The sequence below is a fragment of the Tyto alba genome, unplaced genomic scaffold (genome assembly GCF_018691265.1).
Source record: "Tyto alba isolate M040663 unplaced genomic scaffold, T.alba_DEE_v4.0 Super-Scaffold_7, whole genome shotgun sequence".
NCBI lineage: Eukaryota > Metazoa > Chordata > Aves > Strigiformes > Tytonidae > Tyto > Tyto alba.
Genome location: NW_024881328.1, coordinates 43,056,789 through 43,070,534, shown reverse-complemented (window position 1 = coordinate 43,070,534; position 13,746 = coordinate 43,056,789). Strand labels below are relative to the sequence as shown.

General features: G+C 50.4%; 1 protein-coding gene across 1 annotated transcript in view; it reads left to right on the top strand.

Annotated features, from left to right (window-relative positions):
* Positions 1-5,721, top strand: part of NDUFA10 (NADH:ubiquinone oxidoreductase subunit A10) — a 42,762-nt gene extending 37,041 nt beyond the window's left edge. The window contains exon 10 of the mRNA XM_042784246.1: positions 5,276-5,721. Coding sequence (XP_042640180.1) covers positions 5,276-5,344 — 69 coding nt within the window. The 3' untranslated portion in view covers positions 5,345-5,721. The remainder of the gene's footprint in view (positions 1-5,275) is intronic.
* The last annotated feature ends 8,025 nt before the right edge of the window (positions 5,722-13,746 follow it).

Here is a 13,746-nt window from a genome sequence, read left to right as displayed (position 1 = left end):
TACCTGTACATGTCTGGTTTGAAATCATTTTGAGGAGCTATGAAATGGAGCCGCAGCATATAGCAAACAGCTGGCTGAAGCTGTTTGTTGCTACTCTGCAGCCTATACTGCTTTATAGGGCTTTTCATCATGTTTATAGTTTTGACAGACACTTCTGTGGCAGAGTTCTTAATTTAACTGATGAGATGATCTTGTTTTCATCTTTTTACTGTTGCTCTTCTAAAGTTGAGCAGTTTCATTCCTTTGAGCTGGCTCTACCTTTGGGTACAGTTCACTTCATTAGTTTCATGTTCTGTGTGGTGGATTTTATCGCATGCTTCTTGAGATAATCCTTGCTGCCAACTTTAAGCTCTGCACAGTGTAATGCAGCAGACCGAAACTTGTTTCTCGGTTTCATCCATTTCCACGGAGTGGAAAAATCTGTTACTTGGCAGTGACCTTGCAGGAGCTCACGCTTACCTCCTGCTGCAGGGGTGCGTGCGAGCTGTTGGGCTCCTCTAGTGGGATCTTCGTTCCCGCTTGCTTGTTCAGTGCTCCTTCACTTGTAAGCTGGTGAGGGCAGAGACCTAATTCTTGTGTTGCGAAGTATGTATCTAGAAGGCTGCTGAGATAATGACGCGGCTTTTCTTTCTTTTCCTGGGAAAGATGGGTCAACTTTGGTGTGGTAGTCAGCTGCTTTCTCTAACACTTGGTGCTGGACAAGCCTCTTGGTGACTCTGTAGGTCTCTTTGGGCTGATGTCAATGAAGGACCTAAGAGGGTTTGAAGGAATTTATTTGACCCTGTATGCTACTTTTACTTGCCTGTGGAAATGTGTTGTTACTAATTAACCATGCGTAATAGGATGTGCTACTATTATTTTGAACATGGCCATTAAGTTACAGCTTTTCCTCAAGTGTGATTTGAAGGTAACACACCTGGAGCGTGGAGCGTTCCTGTGACTGTGCCAGCCACTTGAAAGTGATGTGGCCTTGCTGATTTGCATTATAGTTCTGACTGGGAAACGTAGTCACGATGCACAAGTCTTGTGGAAAATTCCAAGTACTTGCCTGGTTTCCCATCGAGACCTGCTAAATTTTGTATCGGCAGTATCCTTCAGCAAGGAGTCTCACAAGGCATTGGCTGTGTTTAATGACACCTGCATCTGATACTGGAAGAGACAGTGACTATTCAGTCACTCTCTGTGTTTTCTCAGCTACTGGCAAGTTATGCAGAGCTCTGTCCTATCTCCCATCATCTCTTTTTCGAGGCTTTCTTTCTTTCTAAGTTTACTTCTGGCTGCAATACCAGCAGCCTTGGGGCTGCCCTCTTGTTCCCATCCCTACCCTTGTGCCGGCTGAGCAGCCCTGGGCAAAACAGGCTGGGAACTTCAGCTGGGTGCAGTTTGCAGCACCAGTTTAACCGTTTGTGGTCACCCAAAGAAACACATCCTACCTCTTGGCCTGCATCCCCAGATCTTCCCTGGTGCTCCCACCACTCTTCTTTGCAGTGGTCTGGTATGTATTTGGCTGACTGAGCTTGCTGAGTCACCGAAAATGATCCCAGCCAGGAGTGAATAGCCTCTTGCTGGGCGAGGGGGTTGACTGAGCTTAGGGAATGATCCACCAAAGCTGCAGAGCTGGCTTGGACTGTGCAGCAGAGAGATTAGAGGATGGGTGCTGTAGGGCCTCTTCTTATTGGCATCGTGTTATTTGGTCCGTTCAGCCACGCTGTGCAACGTGGCTGCAACACTTTTTATCCGGCCGTTTTAATCCAGGCTGCTCGTGGTATTGAGCAAATGCTTGTGATGGCAGGAGGTGGACATGCGAGGAGCTGGAGGGAAGGCAGAAGACCACAAGCACAGGACTGATTGCTGTTCCAGTAATTTTTCAATAAGTGCTAAAAGATCACCAGCTTCCTCCCCTCTGGGATAGACCTATCTCGTTCCTAGTTGTGCAGCTTTTACTATGGTCACAACTGTAAAATGTGAGCTTTGAAGAGCCCGTTCTTGGGAAGTCATCTGTGTTACTTGTACCTGGTGCAGGTAGTACGCAGAACATAAATTCACATCATTCTGCTTGCTAGGTAATACAGGATTTGTTTACTGTGCCTTCCTCTTCACATTTTTTTTTTTTTTGGCTGTTTTGAAAGCTTGGCTGTAACATATTCCCAAACTCGACTGCTTTTGCCAAGGCCCACTGTGAACGATGGAGTATGGATGAATACTTATTATAAAATTTGCTTTCATGTATTGCATGTTTTTAACCAAAGACACATGGGGAATTTGTTTTGGACAATGAATTTGAATTCTGTTGGGATTGATATTGTATCTTTTAAAGAGGGCAGATTTCCCCAGAAATGAAATTGTAAACTCCTGTATTTTCCCAGAGAGCTCCTGTTGCTTTAATAATCTAGTTATCTGGGAACCTCTTGAAGTATCAAAGGGCCAATTATGTGCTGCCTGGAGAGGGCTAGGGAGAGCTGTTTTTATGCTAGAATTAATAGATACAGGCTGGTCACAGCAGGTCTGATGTCCTTCCTAGCTTACCACTGCAAATTTGCGGGACAGAGATAGTAATAATTTATTTTCATCTCACATCTCCTCTTTGCTCAGCAGGAGGAACTTTTTAACAGGACTGCATGGTTTCTTCTGATATTTAGACAAAACATGAAAGATGACTTTAAATGAAAAACCTTAGAAAAACTAATCACAAATGGCTTGTGGTGGCTTGTGACAAGGCAGGATGGGGAATGTCACATGAAGGAGGTAGAAGTCTTCTGTTAGCTTGATGTTTTAGGAGGAAAAAAGTGTCTTATTTTCTGACCTTCAAATAAAACGAAAAAGAACACTCTTCCCCTTCCTTAAAACAACAGGCTTCATCCTGGGTTAAATAGCTGTTTCTGTGGTCCAAGCATAGATTTAATCAAGACTGGGTCTTGCTTCTCTCTGCAGGGGCAGCTCTCTCAAACAGGATACTATTACAATTGTTTGATAGGAAAAATCATCAGGACAAGTCAGGGGGCCTGTGTGAAACCAGTGTTTGTGTGGAGATGAGCAGATGATCTGTGCTTAATTATTTGTAAAGGCTGCCAGCAGATAGCTTATTTTTAAAGGAAGAATTTTGTTATAGCATCTTTGCTTGCTTCAGACTTTCTCACAAAACTCATTTGCTTTTTCATGGTGGTTTGCTTCTTGCTTCCAGCAGTGTATCTCAAGGGTGAACACTGTGTTCTCTTGTTTTCATTCCTGGGGATAGGGAGAGAGGTTCTAGAGATAGATTCTGCTTTTGGAACTAGGAGCTAACCATCTCTGGCACTTCAGGTCATGGTCAGTACTTTCCGAAGGAGACTGCTTTAACACCTGAGACTCGGAGGTCGAAATGTATCTACATCCATTTCCTCCATCAGATCACTCAGTTCAGAGTAATTGCCAGAGCAGCTACTTTATGCATTGATCCTGTCGCTGGCAGGTTTTGTTCCTGTGGCTTAATTAACTAGCGGGTACTGAGCCTGCGTTCCGTTTATTCAGGCTGAAACTGCGCTAAAAATTTGTGCCGCTTTTTGCAAAGCGAGTTGTTAGGAGATGATTCTGATGACAGCATTGTTGGCACGCTTGTGGTGAGTCTTCTGTCACGTCAGTGTGCTTTTGCTGACCTGGTGCAGCCTGCTTGGCCTGGAGGAGCGCTTCCCTCGCCTGCAGAGAGAGCACGTACGCTGTGTAAGTGGAGTTTGCGATTTTAACCATACTGGCAAGCTTTCTCTTGTAGTCCTGTGTGCTGCGCCTGTAATCCCTTAAAATGGCTGCTACTTAAGCAGCCTCTTTTCCTAAATCTTTAAAACTGAAGGTCGAGCGGCTTGGCCGTGGAATTTTTGGGTCTGTAACGCCGCCTGAGTGCTTTTGCAAGGTGGCTGCCAGCAGCAGCGGGCAGAGAGGGTCGGGCTGGGCTTTCCCTCCCGGTGCACGATCCCACAGCTGTGCGTGCCCTCTTCCTCGGGAGCCCTTTGGGGAAGCTGTGGGGTCCCTTTGGGGAAGCTGTGGGGTCGTGGGACCGCTGTTGGGCTGGCTAGGCGGACTACCAGCAAGGGAGGTGTGTGCTTCGGTGTCTCATGTCCTTTCACAGGCTTGGAGGTAACAGATCCCCTTCTCTAGGTGTAGACAGAACTCCTCAAACTCCCAAATGCCAAGACTCTGTTTAGGCTACTGCTGTTCTCCATTTGCTCTCATCTCAAAGATAATTTGCTTTCCCTACCTGGTGAGGGTGCAGCTTTCCTGATACATCAGATGTCCCCCTCCCTGTGCTCCAGCTCATCCAGCCTCTCCCTCTGCACCACGTGTCTTGGTTTGCTGTGCTCAAACCGCTCCACGCGTGATCCCCCTTGTGACCTGTACAACCAGCCCAAGCTCTTGAGATGCTGCCAGAAGGAAAGGCTCCCTGCTGCAGTCCCCAGCCCTCTGCCATCTCGCCTACAACGAGGTGCAGTGAACCGCACGGAGGGTGACTTGGTGCGGCAGCACCGTGGCTCCTCGTGGCTCCGCGGGTACAGAAAGGTTGGTGAGGCTAACCTGTGTGTCCGAGCCACCTAGGCAGGGGCTGCTGGGTCCCTGTGGAAGAGTTCCAGACTGAAAGATCAGTGAGGTTCAGGAGCACCAAGTGAAGGCTGCTGCTCAGGTCCCAGGGTACTGGTGAAATTTGGGTAGGGGGGTTCAAGAAACTTTGTTTTTTTTCCAGGGAGTAGTGGTTTCCGGCTTTGCTTATGAAGACAGGCAGCTATTGCTTTTGCTTTAATGAAGTTGAGTTCAGCTCTTGGAGGCTAAATACGTAATTTCATTTGAGGGATTTAATACAATAATTAGCTCAGTGTTTCATGCGTGAAATATTTCATGTATTTAATAACATGTACTTATTTTGTCATGAGACTCTACGGAATGATTCAATTCCTCTACTACATATACTAAAGTTAGAGGGGTCATCTCTCGCTAAAGCTGGGAGCAAGGGTGTGTAGGGGAGAAGAGTTGGATGCATCCAGGTGGAATATGCTATTGTGCTGTTGGGATTATTGATCTAGTTTATACATACATATTATGGCATAGTGGTTTTTGTGGGTCCCCCCTTCATCTGCACAGCTCAATTTTTTCAAAAGGACTAATTTTACTCTAAGTTTTAATCATTATGCTGTAAAAAGAGATTTCATGTTGCACTTCTGCAGATACCATGAGGCACTTGATAAAAAAAATCTAAAAATTTCCATAAAGAGTGAAGAGAAATGTGTCTGACTGAACTTTCTGCTTTCTCTAGCTTCCTGGGCGCAATTTTAAGCAAGGCTACAATGCTGATATTGGTGACAAGTGGATCTGGCTGAAATGAAATCTGCTCCGGGGAGCCCTAACTGCGATGGACCACGGAACTTGAGTGAAGAAGCAGTTGAGTTCAACGTGCCTGCTCTGCATCAATTGTGTAGTGTGAAGAAAATGCTGGTTAAATCATCTTCCAGCTACAGCATAAGAGAATAGAGTCCTAGAAGGGAAATCACTTTATTCTGATTTGTTCTTCACCGATGAATTCAGGCTGCTTTGTCTTTGGATGTCAGATAGTCAATGTGTGGTAGCAAAGTGATCTGGTATTACAGAGGCAGACTTAAGATCAATGCTGAACTTTCTCTTCATCAAGACTGTGGCATATTATTATACAGGGTTATTGTTGTTTTGCTAAATCAAGAGAAATTAAACCCATATCCTCCTGGCTCTCACGAAGTTAATTTCTTGCTCTGTCATGCATGGTGTTTTATTAGTTTCATTAGAAGAGTGCACATACAAAAAAAAAAAAAAAAAAAGCACTTGCATCATGTTCTGAATGCCTCTTACTGGACATCAGCATCAAAGGAGGCAAGCATAAAGTTCATTGAGAGAAGGAAATAAGTGTTGATCTCAATTTAAACAAGAAAATATCTGTGCTTAAAAGTATAAAAAACCCATTCAAAATAATTGCCAGCAGTTGTACTCATAGGTTCTTCCTTTGAATGGGCACTACAGATGAAAATTGCTGGGTATAAGACACAAATGCAATTATTTTTGCAAGTCCCTGAAAGTCCAAGCTGGAGTTCTGTTTAAAGAGATGATTCATTTGGTATTAGTTAGTCACAGAAATGAGGCACCTTGGCCTTGGTTCAAGCAATGCTGTCCAGATTTAGTCTGCAGTAATTCTGCATTTGCAGCAAGGGACTAACGACTTCAATCACCGAGTAAAAGTGCTGCCAGGCATTCCAGTATTCAGGGCAATGACTTTGATTTAAGCAGCCAGGTCTTGCTCGTGCCCCTTCCTGTATCAAAACTGGTATGAAGGAGGCTCCTTTAACGAGAGCTTTGGGGGGGGCCTGGTTAGATATGGAAATAAATGAGCAGTGGGATACTGCTCACTGATCTGTTAGCTCCTTCTTCCCATGTTTTACGGCTTTATAGTTTCACCTCTGGTTGCAAAAGGACTGACTCTGCTTTGGTGCCACTGTGCCACCCTACTCTAAGGCAGCCTGTGATTTGCAAGTGTTGGAGGTGCAGGGCCAGCACTGTGCCTTGGGCTTGTGTGGAAATGCAGCAGAACCGGTGTAGTCAGTCCTGCGAGGCTGTGCATTTTTTTTTTTTAATTATTTATTTATTTATTTATTTTCTAACTGTTTCAAGATCTTTGTGTGTTTTCACCTTCCAGAGGCCGCTTATCAGAGCACTGGGCCCTTGTGTGCTGCAGCTCAGCAGCATGCTTACTTATCCCGGGTCTCCCCCTGGAAGGTGTATCTTAGTGCTCTCGTGCCTGAGGACCTGCCAGCCCGAGCCGCTGTTTTCTCCTATGCCACGAGATCCTGAGCAAGTAGTGTTTAGCTTTTCTTTACCTGTCCAGAGTGCCATCTCATAGTGGTTGGTAATGAGTGTGGAGATGAAAAGAACGGCCGCTGTGGCTTCAGGTTCCCCTTGGAGTAGTCCAGATCTGTTTCTACGGGTGTCCTCCATCTCAGTATTGCTCTGTTCTCCAGGTGCTGTAATTCACGTGGCGATGTGCATGCAGCCTGGTGTTGGGTCTCCTAGAAAGGCGTTTGCTGCGGTGTGTGGTGCCGGTGAAGCTGTCGTATTCAGCTCTGCCATAGTGGGGCACAGTGGGGTGCAGAGCATCTCAAAGAGCCTTCCCTGCCTGCTCCAGCAGCACACCGAGAGCTGAGCTGAGCTCTGCATGTAAAGGATTTTTTAATTCCAGTCAGGAAAAGCAGTGTTGGCTTGTATGGCAAGCAGTGTGGTATGACAAAATGCGTGTTGAGCATACTTTCTTATCCCGGTTTTAACTCTGCTTTAAAAGTAAAACTGTTTATAAACTAAATCTGTGAAGGAAATAACATTCTCTCCCCTCGCTGTAGGAAGGAGCGTTAGCTGTGTTTTTCTCTTCCCACTCCCGACACCTCAAAAAAAAATCTCTTAGCAAACCAGCTGTAAAGTTTTTGGCTTTTGAAGACTACGCTGTGCCAGTTGGATGAATTTATCTCCAGTTCTGTGTTAGATTGGAAAAGATAAAATGGCTGAAGTCCTCTCCACGCCTCTCTGTAGGTGCGCATGTGATATCATCTGCGGTCTGTCCTCTTATTCTGTTGCCTGTGTTAATGCAAGGGGAAGGTTGCCTCTTGCCTGTCATGTCCCGTGCTTGATTCGGCCTGCTTTACAAAGGCAGATTCCCTGAGAATGGTGACATTTCATTTCTAGTCATCGCCCACATTTTATGGGCAGAACTACCGACTTTCCCGATGGCTGCAGTTGGTCAGTCCAGTAGTCCAGCAGCTAATTCCCCCTTGGGTTCACTTCTTGGTTGCACAGGAGGAGTGAAAGGAAGGAGGAGGTGGGTGGGAGTGGGTCCTGGCACCAAAACGAAGGCTTGACATGCTGCAGCCTCAGATGAGGTTGTGAAGATTGCCTCTCAGCCTCAGGAACCCGTGGTTTCATGCCGACGCTTGTCCTGCTCTAAAAAGTTGGCTTACCTCATTTCAGATTTGGTCTCTTAACCATCCCCCTCTGACCTTTGCTGTGGTTGACTGGTGCATGTTTGTGCTTTCCCATTATGTCCATTAATAGCTTCCTCGTCAGCTGGGGGACAGCTGAAACCGTCTGGGGTGTGACAAGGTCAGCCTCTCTGCTGAAGATACCTGCCTGTGTCCGAGCCTCCTCGTGCTTTGCACTTCAGCTTCAGGTATTGACTGCTCACCCGCCCCTACCCACCTCGTGCTCTTCAGCAGTGACATTTGCCCCAGGGCTACAATTGAGAGATCCAGTGAGTTTCTTCTTCCCTCCTTCCTTCAAGGTGTAACTTTCATGTTTGAGTAGCAGGGAGGTTTGAGTCTTAACCGTGCTGCTCCACTTCTGTGAAGAGAGCCTCTGCTCCTGCAGTGAAAGAGAGGATGCACGTTGCTGTGCCCCCACCACAGGCAAAAGATTGAAATGAATCCCTTCTGTGGAAGAGCCTGCTGAGCAAGTGTAATTTAGGTGCACAACAAATTCCAGCTGGCTTCGAATGCTGTTTACAAAAGACTGGGCAAAATGAATCATTTGTGCAAAAGTTAATGGAAGCAAGCGGAGCGGAGGTGGGATGGCACAGCGTAACCTGCCAGGCTGCTCTCCAGAAATGTGCCTGCTCGGGTTTAGTGTAAGCTGAGCGTTTATGGAGAACCTCAGAAGCCATCTGCCTGCAAAGGAGGTCTTGGAGGAAAAGGAAGTCCGAAGGCCGATGAAGAGGACTGGCTCTTCTCCATCCGTTCATGCCCTGCAGCTGACTTGCTCGTGAGCGCGGGCACGCCTCTCGGAGGTGCGTGGCCCCGGGAGCTCCCATCCAGGTTGGTCAAAACTGAGCCCACCTGACAGCGTTGCTTCCCGTCACCCCCCCCCTCGGCTCATGGGCGAAATGAGTGTTTGATAAAACACCGGCTGAAAGATAGGATAGGCATTCAAAAGTGTGTTCTCTGATGCTTTCCTCGGGGCTGGAGGGAGGCAGGATCTAGGTTTCCCTGGCAGGAAGGTGCAGCTCTGGGGGCCCAGCTTGTCGTTCTGCTGCGCCGGTGAGAAGGCGCCGTGTCTCAGTCTTGCTGCAGCGATGAGCAAAGCCTTGGCCACCCTGGAGACTTGCTTTCCTCCAGTTTTGGCGGTGTGGGTTGGAGATAATCTAGCATGCTGGGGAGAAAGGAGCTCGTGCTAGAGAGCTTTCCTAAGAAAGGGAACTTACTTCCCCCCTTGCAGTCACTCAGTAAGACGCACTTAATTTGCTCTGACCCTCTTAACCCTGGTAAGAGGGCAATATTCTTTACATAGCCACTGCTCAGATAGCGTCATCACATGAGCAGCCTGGGCGGCAGGATGGCATGAAACTCGCAGGTTCTGCTCCGGTTCCCAGCTTTAGGTCTTTATTTGCCAAATACATATTCACAGCAAGATCAAAACAAGCATGTTGCCTGCTGGTGCTGTGTAATTCCTCTGCAGGTGCTGGAGCCCAGCCTAGCTGCTTCTATCTGATGGGACCACTGCTGACTATTTGACTCCTGCCGGTGTTCTCCACCCTCCCAAACAAAAAGCACAGGTACAAATGATACCCAGGCTTCATCTCAATTAGCTTAGTGGGTACCGAGCACCTTCAAAGTTAGCGGGGCGTTGAAATCCGTGGCGGGCGCTGCAGTTCCCTCCGGGGCAGGCAGACACCACACCTCATTCCTCCACCTGCTCGTGGATCAGCAGCTCGGGGAGCGTGGCCTGGAGACACAATCCCAGACAGGGGGGAGAAAGGCTGCAACTGCTGGTTGCCGTGCTGCACCTCCAAGGAGAGCGTTCCCAGGCCTCGGCTGCGTCTCTGCACAGGGGCGTAAGGCGGAGAGGTGTGAGTGTGCAGCCAAGGCAGGATTGCTGGGGGATCCGGCTGGCTGCGGGGTCGCCAGCAATGCCAAAGGGGAGCGTGCTTCTCCCAGCTGTGGGCTAAAAGTTGTGGCAGAGCGAGGGGTTTGGTTTCTCCGGGCTCCTTACCTCGCTGCCGCAGGCGTCCTTGCGGTGCTCGTGGGGCTCTGGCAGAGAGCGGGGAACCAGCTCGTGGGGTGGTGGGGGTGGTGCTGCATTACGGCGCCATCCCAGCACACAGTGCCACTCGGCATTTCAAGAAATGGGATGTAAGCGTGGTTTATTGAGCCACTGATATACAGGTTTGCTCCTTTCCGGTTCCACTTCTTGCTTACAGGAAGGCTGGTCCAGACAGATTGTGTGGAAGCTTATTGCTTTTTTGGGAAGCAAATTCTTACATGTAAAGTTCACAGTAGAGTTTCTGGTGTGTAAAAGGGAGTTGGTTCGTGCAAAATATTCCACAAAACTGTGCGAAGGTAAAATAGGCATCACCCATCCAGCCTGGCCCCCAGGCTGTCCCCATTTGCTGGTGCCTGCCATCGTCTCGGAGTGTTTTGGGGAGACAAGGTTGATTTTTACCATCCTGTAAGAGGCGGGAATGTTCAGAAACTGGTGGGTTCCCACCACTGAGCAGGGTGGGATTTGCCATTGGGCCATTTTCTGCTTTCTGATTCTGGTTTCTGCTTCCAGGGGAGACCCAAGTGTCTGAAGGAGGAAGAAGGGAGGAACTTGACAAATTCCTTTGCAGCTTTTATTTTTGGATGTGGGTAAAACTCAGGCTGCTGTTCTTCTCAGTGGCCGAGACACGAGTGTGGAGTCTGTCTGTCCTGGCTTTGCCTTCCTAAAAGCCCTGGCTGCTGCAGAAGCAGTTTCCTACTCCCAGAATATAAAGTCCCGGTTGCAACACTTAAAGCCACAGCTATTCAGCTGCTCTGTTTTCCTTTGAGGATTAATGTTGATACCTAGACGTAGGTTTGATCTTCTGCTCTGAAAAAGCTGCCTGCTGCTGGGCTCGCTGCTGGGAACTGGGGGACGGAGAGAGATTTCGACAGGTTGTCAGTGGTGATGGCATCTTTTGGGGGGCTCGCTGGGGTGGCCTGACTCACCCACGACAGGACAGGGTGGAGGCGAGGTGCGGGGTTAGTGCAGTGTTAGCAGGGTTATGGACTTCTGGCCCGCGTCGTGTGTGGTAGGACCACGGCCAAAACTGGCACAGGTTTAATCTTTGCTCCAGCCCTGATTCACTCTGCCTCCTCCCTCTGTTGTGCGGTGCTCTCTCTGGGAGGTGAGGTGGGTGAGCCGGGCTGGGTGTGGGCAGTCAGTGAGAATGGGAAAGCAAAGACCCCACAGTCTGAGAGGTCTCTCAGATCCCTGCTGCCTTCCCTTAGGGTGCCTGCTCTGAGCACGAGTCAGAAAGGGATGTACTGCAGCTCCACGGGGCAGAAGGGAGGTGAGGAGGGACCAAAGCTGGTGCTCTAACCGCTGCTCAGTCTGGGCTGGGCGAGGCTGTCAGTTGGAGGTACCGAACAGGACTAGGGAGATGAGCAGACCCTCCTGGCAGGGCGTTGGCCTCAAGCATCGCTTTCAGGTGACTTTGTCCGGTATATTAATTCAAGAGACCGGGGGCCTTGCTGCTTGCAGCAGTCCCCCCGTGGAAGGTCATTGCTGTGTTGGGACAGATCGATGCCATTGTCCTCTCCAGGTGGTGATGGAGAGCAGCGGGGTGGAAGTCTGCGGGTTCAGGTTTGTGGGTATGGCTTCCTTACCCGTGCTGGCAGCTCTCTGACGACCACCCCGTACCACCATGCATCCCTGAGAAGAGCAGCTCCCAAATCCTGTGGGTGGCTTCAGACCCTGCCGCCACTCCCGTGGCTAGCCCCAAGTTTTCCCTGGGCAAAGCAAGGTCAGGTTGGCAAGTCCTGGGGCTGCTCCCACGTAACCTGGTTCCCCTCGGGCCGGTGAGGTTGGATGAAGCACAGCCCTGCCCTTTCTTTCCAAGGCAAGTCTAGTGGCAGGCAAAGTGGTTTGCAGGAAGGGAGGGCAGGCTCTGCACCCCCAGGCTCCCCCTCACAAGGCGTTTGTACAGCAAGGCTGTTGAAGGCGAGTTGTGTGGGCTCTTCCACGGGAACGTTTTGGTGGCTCTTTGCTGTAAGCCAGGGCTGGCTTGCTGCGGTTCCCAGTCTCCTGCAGGACTGGTTTTCTTGGGCACAGGCACGTAAATCGGGGATTGCAGCAGTCACAGTGCATCAATCCCTGCCTAACTGGTCGCGTGCTTTGGTGGCACAGCCGCCCCCCGTTTCTCCTAGCCGTGCTGATTGCCACCCTGTGGCCTCAGCATCTGGTGCCGGCGTCCCTGCGCGCCTGGTTTTCCCCTTGGTGTCTGTCCGCATGCAGCATTTTGGCAAGGAGGCACGTTTAACTGGACAACGTATCCGCTTCCTCGCAGGGCTTAATATTAAACACGCTCTGCTGGCAGGAGCTTTTACGAGCCGCGGAGGCAGTGAAGGGAAAATGACTTTGATACCCAATAAACTTTCTGCCTGTGCGCTCAGATCGGGGTTGTGATACCGCTGGGTCACAAGCAGTTGGCTCACGCCGGTGTTTCCTGGCACAGCTCTGAGTACACAAACCCCCGCCCGTCCTCCCCCCAGCTCTTTGATTTGCATCCCTTGCACTGTTTTATACTCCAGCCCTGGGGACGTCCCAACCAGCTGTCTACCTCTGTGGGGGGAGCTGGGTAAGCAGAGCCTCCAGTATACTGGTCTTGCTGGTTTCCAGTAGGATGCACGGGGCTTTCCCAGCACATCCCATTAGGTGGCAATGCAGCCTCTTCCTCTGTGCAGCTCCAGAGGCTGGTGGCAGCGAGCGTGGGGCTTCAGCCTGCTTGGTGGGGGGGGGGTTGAGTTTCACTGGGGGCTTGCAGACGGCTGTGGGGTAGGCTGGGGCAGCCAAGGCTCTGAGCACGTCGGGAGGGCGCTTTGCTTTTCACTCGGCTTCGGCTGCCAACGCTAACACCAGCCCTGGGATTTCCACCCTCCTGGCTTGGTGGTGGCTGTGGTGACCCTCGGGCCCGCTCTGGCCCTGGCGTGGGCTACACAGGTTCTCTCTGCAACTGCTTTGGCCTCTGAATCCACAAGCCTGGTGTTCCCTGTTGCCTTATTCCATGTCACCTCTAAGCAGGGCGCCAGGAGAAGGTGCCCAAGTGGCATCAAGGGGCACGGAGCATCTTTTCTGTGAGCAGGGCACCTCTCGTGCATCCAGCCAGCAGCCTGCAAGCACTCGCTTGCCTTGCCCTGCCCCGGCTTGACCTTCAGCCAGGTCCAGGCCTCTGCTCTCCATCCTCCTCAGCAGACTTTCCCAGGCCTGCGAAGGATGGAGGGAGACACGTGCCATGCCCTTGGCCAGGGCGCTTAAACTCTTGCTCAAGAATCTGGCGAGCAAAGAGCTCACCTGGCCAAGTGGCGACGGGGCTGCGGCCAGGGCCCTTCCTTGGTGGCATCGCATGGCAAGCGCCCCTGCAGTGGTGGCATGGAGATGCCTGAATTTCCACGAGCAGCTGAGATCAAAGCGTGGGTTTTCCCCTGGGGAAAGCTGGAGGGACTGGAAGACCCGACCTGGGTTGGGGACGCCGTGAATACCCCGCCGCCACCCACCTCCACGGCTGTGCGTGATGGGTGCTCCCACACGCAGCCCCACGCTCCGTCCCCCCTTCCCCCCCCCCCCCCCCCGGGGCTCTTGGTGGGTCGTGCATCCCATCACCTGCCTCTCCCTTGTTCAGCTGGGATGTTATCTGGAGATCAGAAAGCACTTGCGTCCGGATTTCAAACCCAGCAGCGTGTCGTGGCAGCCGGGCTGAGGGGAGTT